The 16,407-nt window shown below is 50.2% G+C and overlaps 1 protein-coding gene across 2 annotated transcripts in view; it reads right to left on the minus strand.

Moving 5' to 3' along the window:
• Positions 1–16,407, minus strand: part of LOC309522782 (transducin-like enhancer protein 1) — a 38,804-nt gene that overhangs the window by 2,574 nt on the left and 19,823 nt on the right. For both annotated transcript variants that reach the window (XM_082206340.1, XM_082206339.1), the window contains exons 8-19: positions 15,923–16,118; positions 14,621–14,637; positions 12,101–12,205; positions 10,784–10,834; positions 9,222–9,368; positions 7,908–8,043; positions 6,647–6,828; positions 6,271–6,350; positions 4,917–5,166; positions 3,633–3,880; positions 1,865–2,012; positions 322–472 (exon numbers count right to left, since the gene is read on the minus strand). In XM_082206340.1, the coding sequence (XP_082062466.1) occupies positions 322–472; positions 1,865–2,012; positions 3,633–3,880; positions 4,917–5,166; positions 6,271–6,350; positions 6,647–6,828; positions 7,908–8,043; positions 9,222–9,368; positions 10,784–10,834; positions 12,101–12,205; positions 14,621–14,637; positions 15,923–16,118 (1,711 nt within the window). The remainder of the gene's footprint in view (positions 1–321; positions 473–1,864; positions 2,013–3,632; positions 3,881–4,916; positions 5,167–6,270; positions 6,351–6,646; positions 6,829–7,907; positions 8,044–9,221; positions 9,369–10,783; positions 10,835–12,100; positions 12,206–14,620; positions 14,638–15,922; positions 16,119–16,407) is intronic.

Raw genomic sequence — 16,407 nt, forward strand, 5'->3', positions numbered from 1 at the left:
TGAAACCCGGGAAATTTAAGGGGCATCATCAATAAGGGACAGCAGCGGGACACGGCACTGGGATAAGGGACTTTCCCACCAAATAAGGGACGGCTGACAGCTATGGCTGGAAGGGGCCCTATCCTGTAGAAGCACACGTTGGTCTGTCTACTCTCTACCTCCTCCCCCGATTTAAAAGCTGCACGTGGCAATTTGAGCTGTTCATAGTACAAAATATGTCCCTTGTGTGATTTTATTCCCTGAACCGCACCAAGACGCTGTGATGAAGGGCAGTACATAAATCAACAATAATAATAATTTCAGCAGAAACCCCAGGCTTACCGCAGGAGGCGAACTTGAGGGAGAGGACGCAGCTCTCGTGGAGGTGGAGTTGGTACTTTTCGGGCTTCGAGACGTGAAGGATTTCGACGTGGCTACTTTCCATCCCGACCGCCAACCACTCCCCTGTGGGGCAGTAACCCAGGGAAAATATCTGGAAGGGCAAGAGTGGGGGGGGGGGATAGATGGGAGACAGTGGCGGCTGAGCCATTAGGGCGAATGGAGCAGTGCAAAACCTACCGTATTTTTCGCTCTATTGGACGCACCGGACCATAGGAGGGGGAGAATAGGGGGGAAAAATTTCTTCTTCTTCTCCCCCTCAAAAACAAGGTGTGTTCAAGAGCAGGCCGGGGAACAGTGGCTGCTTTCCCCCACCGCCAGCCTCAAAGATCCCTTGAGGCTTCGGAGACATCCTTTGTAGCTTTGCACAGCCCTCCCGAAGCTGGAACAGCGAGACGGAGGGCTGCGCAGCGCCCCGTCTCGCTGTTTTGGCTTCGGGGACAGCAGGCGGCTATCCGCAAGCCTGTGGAGCCTGGCGGGAACTCCAGGCTTCAGCGAAAGCCTGCCTTCGCTCCATAGGACGCACACACTTCCCCCCTTTATTTTTGGAGGGGGGAAAGTGCGTCCTATAGAGCGAAAAATACGGTACTTCCAGCCTGACTTCTCACTTCAACCTGTCAGGAAGTGGCTCTGCCTGCCATTGGCTTTAGCGCCACCTACTGGTCAGCTCCCTACCTCCCACCCAATCGGGCCTTCAGTGAGCACTGATGGGGTCAGCGGGAAGAGAACTGAGAGCAGGGCATGAGCCAGGGTTGTGGCTGAGCGGTGGCCACAGTCCCGTGGGTTTCGCAAGCCTCTGCCTTAATTTCGGCCCCCACCAAGTTTCTAGTACTCATTTCTAGTTGCAATGCGGATGGAGGCGATCTGGTGTCATTACTTCGGTTGCCCGGGACACAGTGATTTCTCTCACACATGCACCCAAGTTTCTAATCCTCATTATTATTGACAGGGAATAACCTGCTGAAATCTCCGAGAAACCAGAGGGCGAGTGGATGGAAAGAAGATTGCCAGGACTTGGGGACGGATTTTTTTGGGGGGAGACTGTAGTGCCCCTCTCTGCGCCTCACATTTCTGAATTCTTGTTTTTAAGCTAAAGAAAACACGGCAGAAAAATCCCCCGGGGATTTAGCACCTTCCCATGCCAAAAAGTATTTTTATTTTGAAAACAAGAAAAAGAAGCATTTTTTAAAAAAATAAATGATGGGATATTTATAAAGTTATGCCAGTGCCAATAGAAGAAAGCTTTTTCTCGCTTGTTCATAAATCTAGAAATTCGTAAGAGATTCAGGGAAGTCCTTGTTCACACAAGGACTCGTTAACATATGGAACTCACTGCCACAAGAAAGCGATAGACACTAACACAGATGTCTTTTTCAAGAGGGTTCTGGGAGGCTACGTGTATCATTGGCTGCCCAGAGGCCACACCCACTTCAACCAGGTGAGTTTCCTCCCCCTTCTGCCCCCTCCTTTGCCCCCCTCCCCATGCCTGTGAGGTGAAGTCGTGCTGTTGAAGCTGGCGCCCTTCTCGGAGGTCCCAGCACCGCACTGTGTTGTCCAGGCCTCCCGTCCAAAGCTTGGTGCCGTCGTTCGAGATGTCGATGCAACTGGCGCCGTCCGTGTGCCCCTGGAACTGCCTAGAAAGGAAGAGATAAAAGGAGAGTCACCCAATATTCCAGGAATGACAGATTAGACACATTGGAATAAGCGATCCGCTGGGTCTCGCACAGCGCTGGTGCTTCGAAGCCCCAATAGACAGCTGAACTTCAGGCCTTCAAAGCACCAGGTGGTATTTTCTGAAAGCACTCAGAACCATAGCTGTCAACTTTTCCCTTTTCTTGTGAGGAATCCTATTTGGAATAAGGGAATTTCCCTTAAAAAAAAGGAAAACATTGACAGATATGCTCAGAACCCCTGACTGGCAAATGAGGGTGAAAGAGGAGAGCGCAAAATATGGTCTGAAGCTCAACATAAAAAAAACTAAGATCGTGGCCACTGGTCCCATCACCTTCTGGCAAATAGAAGGGGAAGAAATGGAGGCAGTGAGAGATTTTAATTTCTTGGGCTCTGTGATTACTGCAGATGATGATGGCAGTCATGAAATTCAGAGACACCTGCTTCTTGGGAGAAAAGTGATGACAAACCTAGACAGCATCTTAAAAAGCAGAGACATCTCCTTGCAGACAAAGGTCCGTATAGTTAAAGCTATGGTTTCCCCAGTAGTGATGTATGGAAGTGAGAGCTGGACCATAAAGAAGGCTGATGGCCGAAGAATGGATGCTTTTGAATTCTGGTGCTGGAGGAGACTCTTGAGAGTCCCATGGACTGCAAGAAGATCCAACCTCTCCATTCGGAAGGAAATCAGCCCTGAGTGCTCACTGGAAGGACAGATCCTGAAGCCGAGACTCCTTCATGAGAGTCCACCTCATGAGAAGAGAAGACTCCCTGGAAAAGACCTTGATGCTGGGAAAGATGGAGGGCGCAAGGAGAAGGGGATGACAGAGGACGAGATGGTGGGACAGTGTTCTTGAAGCTACCAGCATGAGTTTGACCAAACTGTGGGAGGCAGTGGAAGACAGGAGTGCCTGGCGTGCTCTGGTCCAGGGGGTCACGAAGAGGCGGACACGACTAAACGACTAAACAACAATACTTAGGGGTCATCACAGAAGGGTGACATTTTTTCTGGCAAAAAGGCCTTTTTTCTGAAACCGGTGTCCCGCTAAAGCAGTAATTTCCAAAGTTGGTTGTTTAGTGTCCGGATAGAACGATGGGGGTGGAGACGCTCCTTCAGGTATACTGGGCCATTTAGGGCTTTCAAGGTCAGCGCCAACACTTTGAATTGTGCTCCAAAATGTACTGGGAGCCAACATAGGTCTTTCAAGACCGGTGCTATGTGGTCTTGGTGTCCGCTCCCAGTCCCCAGTCTACCTGTCGCATTCTGGATTAGTTGCAGTTTCCGGGTCACCTTCAAAGCTAGCCCCACATAGAGCGCATTGCAGTAGTCCAAGCGGGAGATAACTAGAGCATGCACCACTCTGGCCAGACAGTCCATGGGCAGATAGGGTCTCAACCTGCGTACCAGATGGAGCTGCCCTGGACACAGAATTGACCTGCGCCTCCATGGACAGCTGTGAGTCCAAAATGACTCCCAGGCCGCGCACCTGGTCCTTCAGGGGCACAGTTACCCCATTCAGGACCAGGGAGTCCTCCACACCTGCCCGCCTCCTGGAGACAGACTGCCAGCAGGTAACACTCACCTAACAAGGGTCTGGTTCTGGAGGTCCCAGACCACGATGTTGCCATCGCTGCAGCAGGAAAAGCAGACCTTGGCATCGGGGCTGATGGCCAGGGCGTAGCAGGCCGGGGCAGAGGACGTCAGTTCCGCCTTGATCCGGGGAGTCGGCGCCGCCAGGTCCCAGATGGACAGGGTGCTGGCCTCCCCGCCCACAATCAGACTTCTGCTGTCGGGGAGGAGCTTGCACGACCGGATGTAGTTTTCTCGGTTCTGTGGCAAGGGAGGAAGAGGTTTAAGGAAGCGTCTGGCGCTGTTTGGAATGGCAAAAACGATCAGCGCTCACCCCTGAAAATCGCGAATACAGTTGTACCTCGGAAGTCAAATGGAATCCGTTCCAGAAGTCCGTTCGACTTCCAAAACATTCGGAAACCAAAGTGCGGCTTCTGATTGGCTGCAGGAAGCTCCAATCGGAAGCCCCGTCAGGCGTTCGGGTTCCAAAGAACGTTCGCAAACCAGAACAGGTTTGTGGAGTTCGGGAGCCGAAAGGTTCGACTTGCAAGGCATTCGGGATTTGACTGTAGAGGGAATGGCGATATTCCCAGTTTCTTTCATAAGCGATAGAAATAGCTCACCCAGCACAGAAATATCCCACACGTCTGAATCGTAGACCAACCGAAGAGGCAAAAGGTTTATTAAGTCACACTTGGGGAAAAAAATTGCAGGTGGAGTGATCCTGCTCAGGGCTGCAGCCTGCCAGCCACAACCTTTGTCGGAGACTCCATTCCATGTCCACTCCCCCCCCCACCTGACCCCACTCCAGATACTCCCCATTCCTGCCTTTAAGCAGCTTAAGGCTTACTCTAGGTTAGAATATAAAATTGCAAATGGAGTGATGCTGCTCAGGGCTCCAGCCTGCCAGCCACACCCTTTGTCAGAGACTCCATTCCGTGTCCTCTTTCCCTGACCTGACCCCAAACAGAAAATCATACTTCTAGGCCCATCCCTCAATAGCTGATTTAATTTTTAGCGGGTTGACCCTTTGGGTTTTCTCCCCTCTTACACATGGGAAGTGCCATTTTTAGTGATTGGCACTCACCCCCCCTGAAGATCGGTGCTAGAAGGAATGCCCAAATACTGAGTTTCTTTTAAAAGACAGGAAGCAATAAAAACGTCAACCGCAATACAAAACCATCTTGCAAGGCCCACGAAAGCACCCAAGTCCTGGGAGACTCTAGGCATGCGCCAGGGAAACTGAGTCACGCAAACCAACGTGCGCACACACACACACACACACACACATACGTACCAGGCAGTCCAGCTGTGCCACGGGGGTCTTTGCGCCCGGCTGGGCCACGTCCCACACCTTCACGCAGCCTTTGCCCCCCGTGTAGACGTGCTGCGTGGAATTGCTGATGGTGACGGCGCAGACCACCTCCCCGTGGGTCAGGGTGTGGAGCTGGCGGGCGTGGCGAGGAATGCCCGAGCCGATGAGGGCGTCGGGCGGGAAGGGCACCGGCTGCATCTGCCCGTCGGAGCTGACGTGGAAGGAGTACGCTCTGCGGGGGAAGCGGGGAGAAGGCTTTGGGTGCGAACGGAATGGCCAAAAGACCCCGGACCGCCATTCCCTGTGGGGTGAGGCCCCCCTCCAGGGGGATAGGAAGGTGCCGTGAACTGCCATTCCCCTAAAATCTTTGCCGCCACTGAACTAAATAACAGCACGACTTAAGGGAAAGTTCTGCACCAAACGAGGGAGACCTTGCAAAACGCTGTTGTGGCGTAGGCCTCTCCTGCCCTGCCGGCCAAGCCCTTTCCCCATAAACTCCATTCCAGGCCTCTCTGCCACCCCCCAAAAAACCCAAACACAGAACTGTCCACACAAGGGGTTATCTCTGGTTATCTCTCGCTTGGACTACTGTAATGCGCTCTACGTGGGGCTACCTTTGAAGGTGACCCGGAAACTACAACTAATCCAGAATGCGGCAGCTAGACTGGGGACTGGGAGCGGCCGCCGAGACCATATAACACCGGTCTTGAAAGACCTACACTGGCTCCCAGTACGTTTCTGAGCACAATTCAAAGTGTTGGCGCTGACCTTTAAAGCCCTAAATGGCCTCGGTCCAGTAAGGAGTGTCTCCACCTCCATCATTTTGCCCGGACACTGAGGTCCAGTGCCGAGGGCCTTCTGGCGGTTCCCTCCCTGCGAGAAGCCACGTTACAGGGAACTAGGCAGAGGGCCTTCTCGGTGGTGGCACCCGCCCTGTGGAACGCCCTTCCACCAGATGTGAAAGAGAAAAATAAGTACCAAACTTTTAGAAGACATCTAAAGGCAGCCCTGTTTAGGGAAGCTTTTAATGTTTAATAGGTTATTGTATTTTAGTGTTTTGTTGGAAGCCGCCCAGAGTGGCTGGGGAAGCCCAGCCAGATGGGCGGGGTATAAATAATAAATTATTATTATTATTATTATTATTATTATTATTATTATTATTATTATTATCTGTTAGCTTCAGAGGCTCAGACATGGGAATGCAAAGGGGGAGATTTTTAGACACCGTTTATTGCCATCGTTGCTTTGCTTTCGAGGCTCGGCAATGGGACGCCACCCTCCTGAATCCCCAAATTCGGCCCTTGCTGTGCGCACAGACCCCCACGCCATCACTTACGGCTTTGCTGAAGCCACACCTGTCTGCATCCCTGTCGACAATCCTGGGACCCGCAGGTGAGAGTGAGGGTCGTAGGCGACCTGGTCAGACCAGAGGAGAGGATTTGCTTTGGTTAACAGACAGCAACTTGAGTTTCACAAAGCCAGAAACTTGAGGACTAGAACCTTGCATTTTGCTTTGAGGAAGCGCGGTGGCTCATTGGCAGTCTCAATCCACAGCATCTATAGGCTGGGCCGAGCACGTTCCCCCTGCCTGAAATGCTGGAAAGATGCTGCCAACCTGTGTAGGCAGCACTGGTCTAGATGGAGCAATGGTCTGGGTCAGAATAGCGCAGCCCTCTCTCATTTCCGAAAGCCCCAATGGCTCAAATACTCACCAGAGGGGAGCGCCCGTAGCTGGCGGCCCCCACGACCGCCGCCCCATTGAGCTGGGGGGTTACCAGGTGCAGCCCCGCATAAGGCCCCGCGCTCGCCATGTCGCCGTTGACAGATGCGTGCGCCACGTTGAAGGCGGCTTGGTAAGAGCTCTGGACCGTGAGCGGATTTCGCAGGCTCAGGGCTGAAGTGGAAGAAAAGGATCAAGGAATAGATGAGAGATAAAGGTAAAGGGATGGGACGCGGGTGGCGCTGTGGGTTAAACCACAGAGCCTAGGACTTGCTGATCAGAAGGTCGGAGGTTCGAATCCCCGTGACAGGCTGAGCTCCCGTTACTCGGTCCCTGCTCCAGCCAACCTAGCAGTTCGAAAGCATGTCAAAGTGCAAGTAGATAAATAGGTACTGCTCTGGTGGGAAGGTAAACGTTGTTTCCGTGTGCTGCTCTGGTTCACCAGAAGTGGCTTAGTCATGCTGGCCACATGACCAGGAAGCTGTACACTGTAAAGGGACCCCTGACCATTAGGTCTAGTCGTGGCCGACTCTGGGGTTGCGGCGCTCATCTCGCTTTATTGGCCGAGGGAGCCGGCATACAGCTTCCAGGTCATGTGGGCAGCAAACCAGCTTCTGGCCAACCAGAGCAGCGCACGGAAACGCCGTTTACCTTCCCACTGGAGTGGTACCTATTTATCTACTTGCACTTTCACATGCTTTCAAACTGCTAGGTTGGCAGGAGCAGGGACCGAGCAACGGGAGCTCACCCCGTCGTTGCGGGGATTCGAACCGCTGACCTTCTGATCGGCAAGTCCTAGCCTCTGTGGTTTAACCTACAGTGCCACCTGCGTCCCTAGTGGATTATTAGGATATAATAATAAGCACTCCATAAAACATGTCCGCAGCGAGGTTTAATTTGGCGAGTGCTTCACACAGCAGTTTAGCAAGCTGTTCTTGTGAAGCTCTTTTGCTGCTCTGTGAAGCACAGAGGCTCTGCAAGATTCGCTGTGCCTCCGCCTCCATTAAAAAGTTTGCCTGGGCTCACTGCCCTGCTTGCTTTCTCTCTCTCCTGCCTGCTGCTTATCACACTGGAGTTGGAGTGGCCCCCTACTGGCGGCCGCAGGAACTGCAGCGTGACGACAGCCTTACAACCTTATTTCTATAGCAAGAAAAAGCCAAAAGGACTTGAAGGCCAGTTTGACAGCAGTTCACACACCTCCCCACTCTGCCCCGCCCAAATCACAGACCCGCTTCCGATCTCCCCCATATTACCGAGAGATTCCACCGTCTGCTTTGTGACCCCTGGACGGAGCTGTGGCGTGCTACTGCTGGAGGATCCCGGCGCCGTCCCTTCGCCTTGGGAAGTCGGGGTGCTAGACTTCAAACCGGGGGTGCCCGCTTTCTCTACCTGGAAGGTATTACTGCTTTAATTTCATTTATTTACACCTCTGCCCCCATCCCTTTCTCATAGAAGCTCGGGGAGAGCGGACAAAGTCCTTCCCACTCTTAAAAGAAGAAAAAACCACGACGACAACTGAGGTCTAGCTCGGGGTGTGTGTGTCTTCTGGTGGTTGTGTCTCTGCGAGACCTGAGGCATAGCTGTCAACTTACAGATTTGAAAATAAGGGACCAGCAGCCTCGAAAATAAGGGACCAGCAGCCAAAATAAGGGATTTTAGTCAACCAGCAGCCAAACGAAGCCTCAAGAGGTGGTTCCCACAGCGCAGGAACCCAGCAAAGGGGATGCAGCAAGGAAAACCACCGTCACCTCTCCGCTGGGAAGCGCTGAGCAAAGGCGAGTCCCCAGGCAAGGCGGCCGATTTGATTGGCACAAGGCATGCAAGCTCCACCCCCAGTCGTTCTTAGACTCCTTATTGGGTGAGCAACGCAGCCAAGCAACACAGCTGGAGCCTCCCTCCTCCCTGGCCGGCAGGGAGGGAGGGAGAGGAGCTGCTTCCTTTGAAACCCGGGAAATTTAAGGGGCATCATCAATAAGGGACAGCAGCGGGACACGGCGCTGGGATAAGGGACTTTCCCGCCAAATAAGGGACGGTTGACAGCTATGACGTGAGGTGGCAGGGCCTTCTTGGTAGTGGCACCCTCCCATCAGATGTCAAGGAAATAAACAATGGCAAGGGCTTTTAGAAGACACCTGAAGGCAGCCTTGTACAGGGAAGTTTTTAAGCTTTAATGTGGCTTCGTAATTTGATGGAAGCAAATTTATTATATTATAAATATAACGTAACAATTAGCTGGAGGCACCAAACATGATGAGCTCTGAACATCTGAAGGACCGTCTGTCCCGACCAGCTCTGCTAGACTCTTTTGATGTTTTCAAGGTTCAAGGTGTCACTATCAGTGTGTAAAGCTCTTCGCAACTCGGGACCAGTTTACCTGCGAGGTCGTTTTCCTACTCTAAGCGGCATAGAAATGTACAAAATCCATCAAACAAAGCCAAGACTTTCGTGGAAAGAGGACGAGAACGGGCTGCTCTGTGCCTCAATTGCCGGGGCTCCCCCCCCCAAAAAATGCTCCCTGGATCCCCTGGACGCAGGAAGGCGTAGATCCCACGAAATTACGCACGTACCGTGACCACCTCCTTGGTGATCCGGGGTGGGGAGGAACTGCAAGATGTGGGACTGAGCTGCATGGATTCCTTCCTCTGCAGGGAGATTTTATCGACACCGTTTTCCCGGGAGGAGAAGGAATTGACGCTGTGGGGCGAGGAGGGATCCTGGTATGGGGAAAACAGAAACAGACACACAGAAAGAGAGAGAGACAAACAGGCAGGTATCAGAGGTCCTTTCCAACTACGGTGTTTTTTGCTCTAGAAGACTCACTTTTTCCCTCCTAAAAAGTAAGGGGAAATGTGTGTGCGTCTTATGGAGCGAATGCAGGCTGCGCAGCTATCCCAGAAGCCAGAACAGCAAGAGGGATTGCTGCTTTCACTGCGCAGCGATCCCTCTTGCTCTTCTGGCTTCTGAGATTCAGAATATTTTTTTTTCTTGTTTTCCTCCTCCAAAAACTAGGCGCGTCTTGTGGTCTGGTGCGTCTTATAGAGTGAAAAATACGGTAAATAATTCTTGTTCAGATATCTGCTTTCTGCAAACCTCAAACAAAATTCTCAGCAGCCAATATTGGGGCACCGAACGAGCAAAACAGGCTTCGGTTTGTGAAGTGGGACTAACCCCCTTCTAGTTTAATTTGAATTCAGCCTGATCTTTTATTTTCTTTCTCTTCCCTTTTATGAAGATCACCCGCTCTGAGACCCCACAGCTAATTCTACCCAGGCCTCCTCGCTGGCCCAAGGCGGACCAATTCAGCCAGCTAGCCCTGGGGATCATCTGTTTACCTTCCTGCTGGAGCAGTACCTATTTATCTACTTGCACTTTGACGTGCTTTGGAACTCGTAGGTTGGCAGGAGCTGGGACCAAGCAACAGGAGCTCACCCCGTCATTGCGGGGATTCCAACCGCCGACCTTCGGATCGGCAAGTCCTAGGCTCTGTGGTTTAACCCACAGCGTCACCCGGGTCCCTTATTTGCATGTTTAATTCCTTGTTTATTTGCAGGTGCATTGCTTCATGACTTCCCCTTCCTCCATGACAATTTTTTGGGACGCTTCTCGATCATCCGTTTCTAAACTGCGACTTCTTTTCTTGCCTTGGATATTGGCTATAGGGCAAGCTTTTCTTCAACGGTTCAGAAGTCTGCCTGAACACAGGAAACGCCCACAAAGACCATAGTAAAGGTAAAGGGACCCCTGACCATTAGGTCCAGTTGTGGCCGACTCTGGGGTTGCGGCGCTCATCTCGCTTTATTGGCTGAGGGAGCCGGCGTACAGCTTCCGGGTCATGTGGCCAGCAGGACTAAGCCGCTTCTGGTGAAGCAGAGCAGCGCACTGAAACGCCGTTTACCTTCCCGCCAGAGCGGTACCTATTCATCTCCTTGTACTTTGATGTGCTTTCGAACTGCTAGGTTGGCAGGAGCAGGGACCGAGCAACGGGAGCTCACCCCGTCATTGCAGGGATTCGAACCGCCGACCTTCCGATCGGCAAGTCCTAGGCTCTGTGGTTTAACCCACAGACCATAGCCTACTGTCATTAACTTGGAAATATCTATATGCCCGCGACAAGTTCTATTGTACGCACGCAAAGCTCGTCAACCACCAAATTTTCTTCGCTCTTGTCTCCGTCGCTGCCCTGTAAAGAAAAGAGGGGAAACGAAAGCTATGAGAGGCTCCCCCAATACCAGCTCTGTGAATTCGTTAAACTAAATACTTCCAATAAATGTGCAAATACAGCGGCACCTTAGTTCTCAAACGCCTTGGTTCCCAGACGTCGAAAACCTGGAAGTGTTCCGGCTTCCGAACGTTTTTCGGAAGCCGAACGTCCGATGCGGCTGTCGGCTACTGTTTCCGGGGCGCCTGCACCAATCAGAAGCTGTGCCTTGGTTTTCGAACAATTCGGAAGTCAAACGGACTTCCGGAACGGATTAAGTTTGGCGCTTTTGTTTTTGCTATTTATTTTGCGTTTTGGGGGCTTTTTCGGTTTATTTGTTTTCGTGGCTGTGTGGAACCCCGTTCAGCTACTGATTGATTGATTGTGTGTCTGTGGAAATGGATAAAAGCCCCCAATCCAAACAATGACTATCATCAGTGCAGGTAAGAAAAAAAATGATTTTAATTTTTATCATCTACAATACTGTCTTATTTATTTTATAGTACAGTGGTACCTCGCAAGACGAATGCCTCACAAGACGAAAAATGCGCAATACGAAAGAGTTTTCCGTTTTTTGAGTCGTTCCGCAAGACGAATTTCCCTATGGGCTTGCTTCGCAAGACGAAACGTCTTGCGAGTTCTTGCGAGTTTGTTTCCTTTTTCTTAAAGCTGGTAAGCCTCTAATAGCCGTGCTTCGCAAGACGAAAAAACCGCAAGACGAAGAGACTCGTGGAACAGATTAATTTCGTCTTGCGAGGCACCACTGTACAGTGGTACCTCGGGTTACATACGCTTCAGGTTACACACTCCGCTAACCCAGAAATCGTGCTTCAGGTTAAGAACTTTGCTTCAGGATAAGAACAGAAATTGGGCTCTGGCGGCGCGGCAGCAGCAGGAGGCCCCATTGGCTAAAGTGGTGCTACAGATTAAGAACAGTTTCAGGTTGAGAACGGACCTCCGGAACGAATTAAGTACTCAACCTGAGGTACCACTGTACAGCACATGGATTATTGCTTTCATTTTAGGGATCAATGGTCTTGTTGGATAGTAAAATTCATGTTAAATTGCTGATTTAGGGGTTGTTTTTAAAAGTCTGGGACGGATTGATCCATTCTGCATTACTTCCTATGGGAAAGCGCGCCTTGGTTTTGGAACGCTTTGGTTTTGGAACGGACTTCCGGAAGGGATTAAGTTTGAGAACCAAGGTGTCACTGTTATGCACAAGCCCCCAAACCTAGCCCGCCGTACGTAGTCTGTGGCATATTCCTTCTCCTCCGTTTTCCTCTTTTTGCTGCTGTTCAGATACTCCGAAATGGCTCGCATTCGCTCCCCGTTGGACAGCGCTAAGGAACTCTGGGGAAGGAGGAAAGAGAAGCAAGTGTCTGTTTCAATATTTCAGTCGCCACACCTGCCCTCCCCGTGGAAAGCCCTCCCACCAGACGTCAAGGAAATAAACGCCTATCCGATTTTTAGAAGACACCTGAGCTCACCCAGCAGTGAGTTCCATAGTTCAACCGCCTTTTTTCTGTCCTGATATTTTGACAGCAGCACCCGCCTCCCCCATACACACACACACACACACACACAACGTATTTTCCGCCCTATAGGGCGCACCGGCCCATCGGGCGCACCTAGTTTTCAGGGGGGGAAATCAAGGGAAAAAATATGATCCCCCCCTGCAGCTCTGGGAGCAGCGGACAGGCTACACGCAGCCTGTGCGCTACTCCAAGACCTTCTCCCTGCTTTTGCGGGAGGTGGCGAAATTCCCCCACTGCGCGCGACTCCTGCGGGCTTTTCGACCAGGAAGGAGAAGGGACTGAAACGTCGTGCACCTTCCCGCTGCCCCCCGATCCTCTGGGGCTGGAGATAAGCAGAAGCCCTGCTTTCCCCCACCGCCAGCCTCAAAGAGCAGACTCTCCAGGGTTCAGCGAAAGCAACGCGTAGCCTCCGGAGCGCGTAGCCTCTGCACTTCGGAGGCTTCGCGTTGCTATCGCTGAAGCCAAGGAGCCTGCATTCGCTCCATAGGACGCACACACATTTCCCCTTCATTTTTTGGAGGGGGGAAAGTGCGTCCTATAGGGCTAAAAATACGGTGTATACACACACACACACACACACACACACACTGGAAACGGAGATTACAAGGGGTAATAAAAAAATATGGATGTACCGTTCCATATTAGAAGCAAAAAAAAAACCCTTATTTTGATGAATTGGGAGAGCCGCAAAAAGTTCCCATTGAACACATGGATTGACAATATGGACAGACTAGTTGCCTACAAACGGATTGCATATCGACGCAAATTAAGAATGGATAAATACGAAGAAATCTGGAAGGAATACTTAAGCGATAAGGCGGGAAGTAGGGGGAGGAGAGGTTGGGAAATATTGTTGAAAGGGTGCCGTTATAGGTATAGAGCAGTACACAAATCTGAATTGTTAAACTGTATTATTAGTGGTACAGTGCTGCCTCGCAAGACGAAATTAATCCGTTCCGCGAGTCTCTTCGTCTAGCGGTTTTTTCGTCTTGCGAAGCAACCCTATTAGCGGCTTAGCGGATTAGCGGTTTGGCGGCTATTAAAGACTTAGTGGCTTAGCGGCTAAAAGGCTATTAGCGGCTTAGAAAAAGGGGGGGAGCGGGGGAAAATCGGAACACTCGCAAGACGTTTTCGTCTTGCGAAGCAAGCCCATAGGGAAATTCGTCTTGCGAAGCAGCTCAAAAACGGAAAACCCTTTCGTCTAGCGGGTTTTCCGTCTTGCGAGGCATTCGTTTTGCGGGGCTGTGTGTGTTTTTTGTGGTTGGTGTCTGTATTGAAAAAATGATTAAATATATATATATTATACACACACACACACACATATGCATACACACACACACACACACACACATATATATATACACACACACACACACACACACACATATAATATATACACACACACACACACACACACACACACACACGTGTACACGTACACACACGCATATAGAGAGGTGCGGACGCGCGCGTGCGCGCAGGCGGGCACCAGGATGTTTTACCATTAACAAGAAGCCGAAAGCACCAGCCTGAAGATGACGAGTGAGACCTCGTCGAAACGTCGCACAGACACCCCGACTCTTACACGGGAAGACACCCGAAGACACCAAAACCTGCATTCCTGTACCCGTGAAAATCTACGAAAGCATATATATATATATATATATATATATATGCAGGTTTTGGTGTCTTCGGGTGTTTTCCCGTGTAAGAGTCGGGGTGTCTGTGCGACGTTTCGACGAGGTCTCACTCATCATCTTCAGGCTGGTGCTTTCGGCTTCTTGTTACTGGAACAGAGCCGATATATATATATATATATATATATACCAACAAGAAGGGGTTTGTCACGTGCTCAATGCCCCCCTCCCGGGGGAAAAACAAGGGGACACACACACAACATTTTCAAAAGCGCAAATTGGCTGCCTCCCAAACCCTTTACAGCAAATGTTTTGTTCAACGGGTTTTTCCCACTCGTTCTTCTCCATCTCATCCCCCCCCCAGCTCCAAACACATACAGAGCTTTAAAAATAAAACGGGGGGGGGGACCCATACGCTCTCCAAAATGCACAACCCCCCCCAAAAAAAATTATTCATCTCTCTCTGTTTAGAAGTGATTTCTCGAGCAAAGGGGGGGGGAGGAAAGGGGCATCCGTACGGCTAAACAATTGGGGGGGGGAGCAAAGGATTGAAGAATGGAAGGGAAGGGGTGAGAGGGAAAAAAGATACTTACGGGACCCGGGTCTCTCTCTGTCACCATGGCAACGCGGATCAGCAACAGGGAAAAGGGAGAGAGAGAGAGAGAGAGAGAGATTTCAGTATCTCAAAAACAGCCACAATGCACACACAAAACTAACAGCAGAATTGATATTTGTGAGCAAAATGTTAAAATAATATTATCTATCATCTCTCTCTCTCTCTATCTCTATCTATTATCTATCTACCATCATCTATCTATATATATCTCTCTCTCTCTATCTATCATCTATCTATCTATATCTACATCTCTCTCTCTCTCTCTATCATCTATCTATCTCTCTCTCTATCTATCTATCTATCTATCTATCTATCTATCATCTATCTATCTATCTATCATCTATCTACCATCATCATCTATCTATATCTATATCTATATCTATCTATCTATCATCTATCTATCTATCTATCTATCTATCTCTATATCTACATCTCTCTCTCTCTATCATCTATCTATCATCTATCTATCTATCTATCTATCTATCTATCTATCTATCTATCTATCTCTATATCTACATCTCTCTCTCTCTATCATCTATCTATCTATCATCTATCTATATCTATATCTATATCATCTATACCTATACCTATACCTATACCTATACAGTGGTGCCTCGCAAGACGAAAAGAATCCGTTCTGTGATTCTCTTCGTCTAGCGGTTTTTTCGTCTTGCGAAGCAAGCTCATTGACGGATTAGCGGATTAGCGCTATTAGCGGCTTTTAGCGGCTTATCAGATCAGCTGATAAGCAGCTTAGAAAAGGGGGGAGGGGAAAAACCCCGCAGGAACTCGCAAGACATTTTCGTCTTGCGAAGCAAGCCCATAGGAGATTCGTTTTGCGAAGCACCTCCAAAACGGAAAACTCTTTAGTCTAGCGAGTTTTCCGTCTTGCGAGGCATTCGTCTTGCGGGGCACCACTGTACAATTAAGAAGTATATTAACAGTGAAATACTATTAAGAAGTATATTTTTGGGGGACCCCCAAGAGAGTGGGGCCCTAAGCTATAGCTTGTTTAGCTTATACGTAAATCTGGCACTGTATAAATCGTAGAGTTGATCGGAGGTTACACACACACAGAAAGTGAAAACGCACTTAATTTTAAATCTTTATAAAAAGGTAAAGGGACCCCTGACCATTAGGTCCAGTCGTGGCTTGGTTATATATATTTTCTTTTTTTCTGTTGTATTTTCTTTTGCTGTAAATATGCACCGGTATGTTTTCTAATTTGTACTTAATAAAAATCATTTTTTTAAAAAGAGGAAAGGTTAGACTTTGGTACCTCTGTGATCCGTGTCGACAAGGCCTCGGTCATCCTTGGCGAGGAGATGGGCTTGGGCGCCCAGCACTCCGGACAACGCCAGCAGGCCGGACGCACTGCCCAGGGTCGCCAGACTGGCCGGCTGCATTCCGGATGGGTGAGGGGTCAATGGGATGGGAGGCGCATGGTGCGAGAGGTGCTGAGCTTGGAGTTGATGCTGCGAGGAGACAGAAGGGGGTTTATAGAAGGGGGGGGAACCAAATGTGGAATCACAGGACCATAGCTGTCAACTTACAGATTTGAAAGCCTCGAAAATAAGGGATCAGCAGCCAAAATAAGGGATTTTCCAGGCACAGGTATGTTCAACTTCTGAGCCCCTCCGAGCCAAAGGCAGAAAGCCCAGCCAGCAGCCAAACGAAGCCTCAAGCGGTGGTTCCCACAGCACAGCAACCCGGCAAAGGGGACGCAGCAAGGAAAACCACCGTCACCTCTCCGCTGGGAAGCGC

Source organism: Podarcis vaucheri (genome assembly GCF_965113315.1).
Source record: "Podarcis vaucheri genome assembly, chromosome: 18".
NCBI classification, from domain to species: Eukaryota; Metazoa; Chordata; class Lepidosauria; order Squamata; family Lacertidae; genus Podarcis; species Podarcis vaucheri.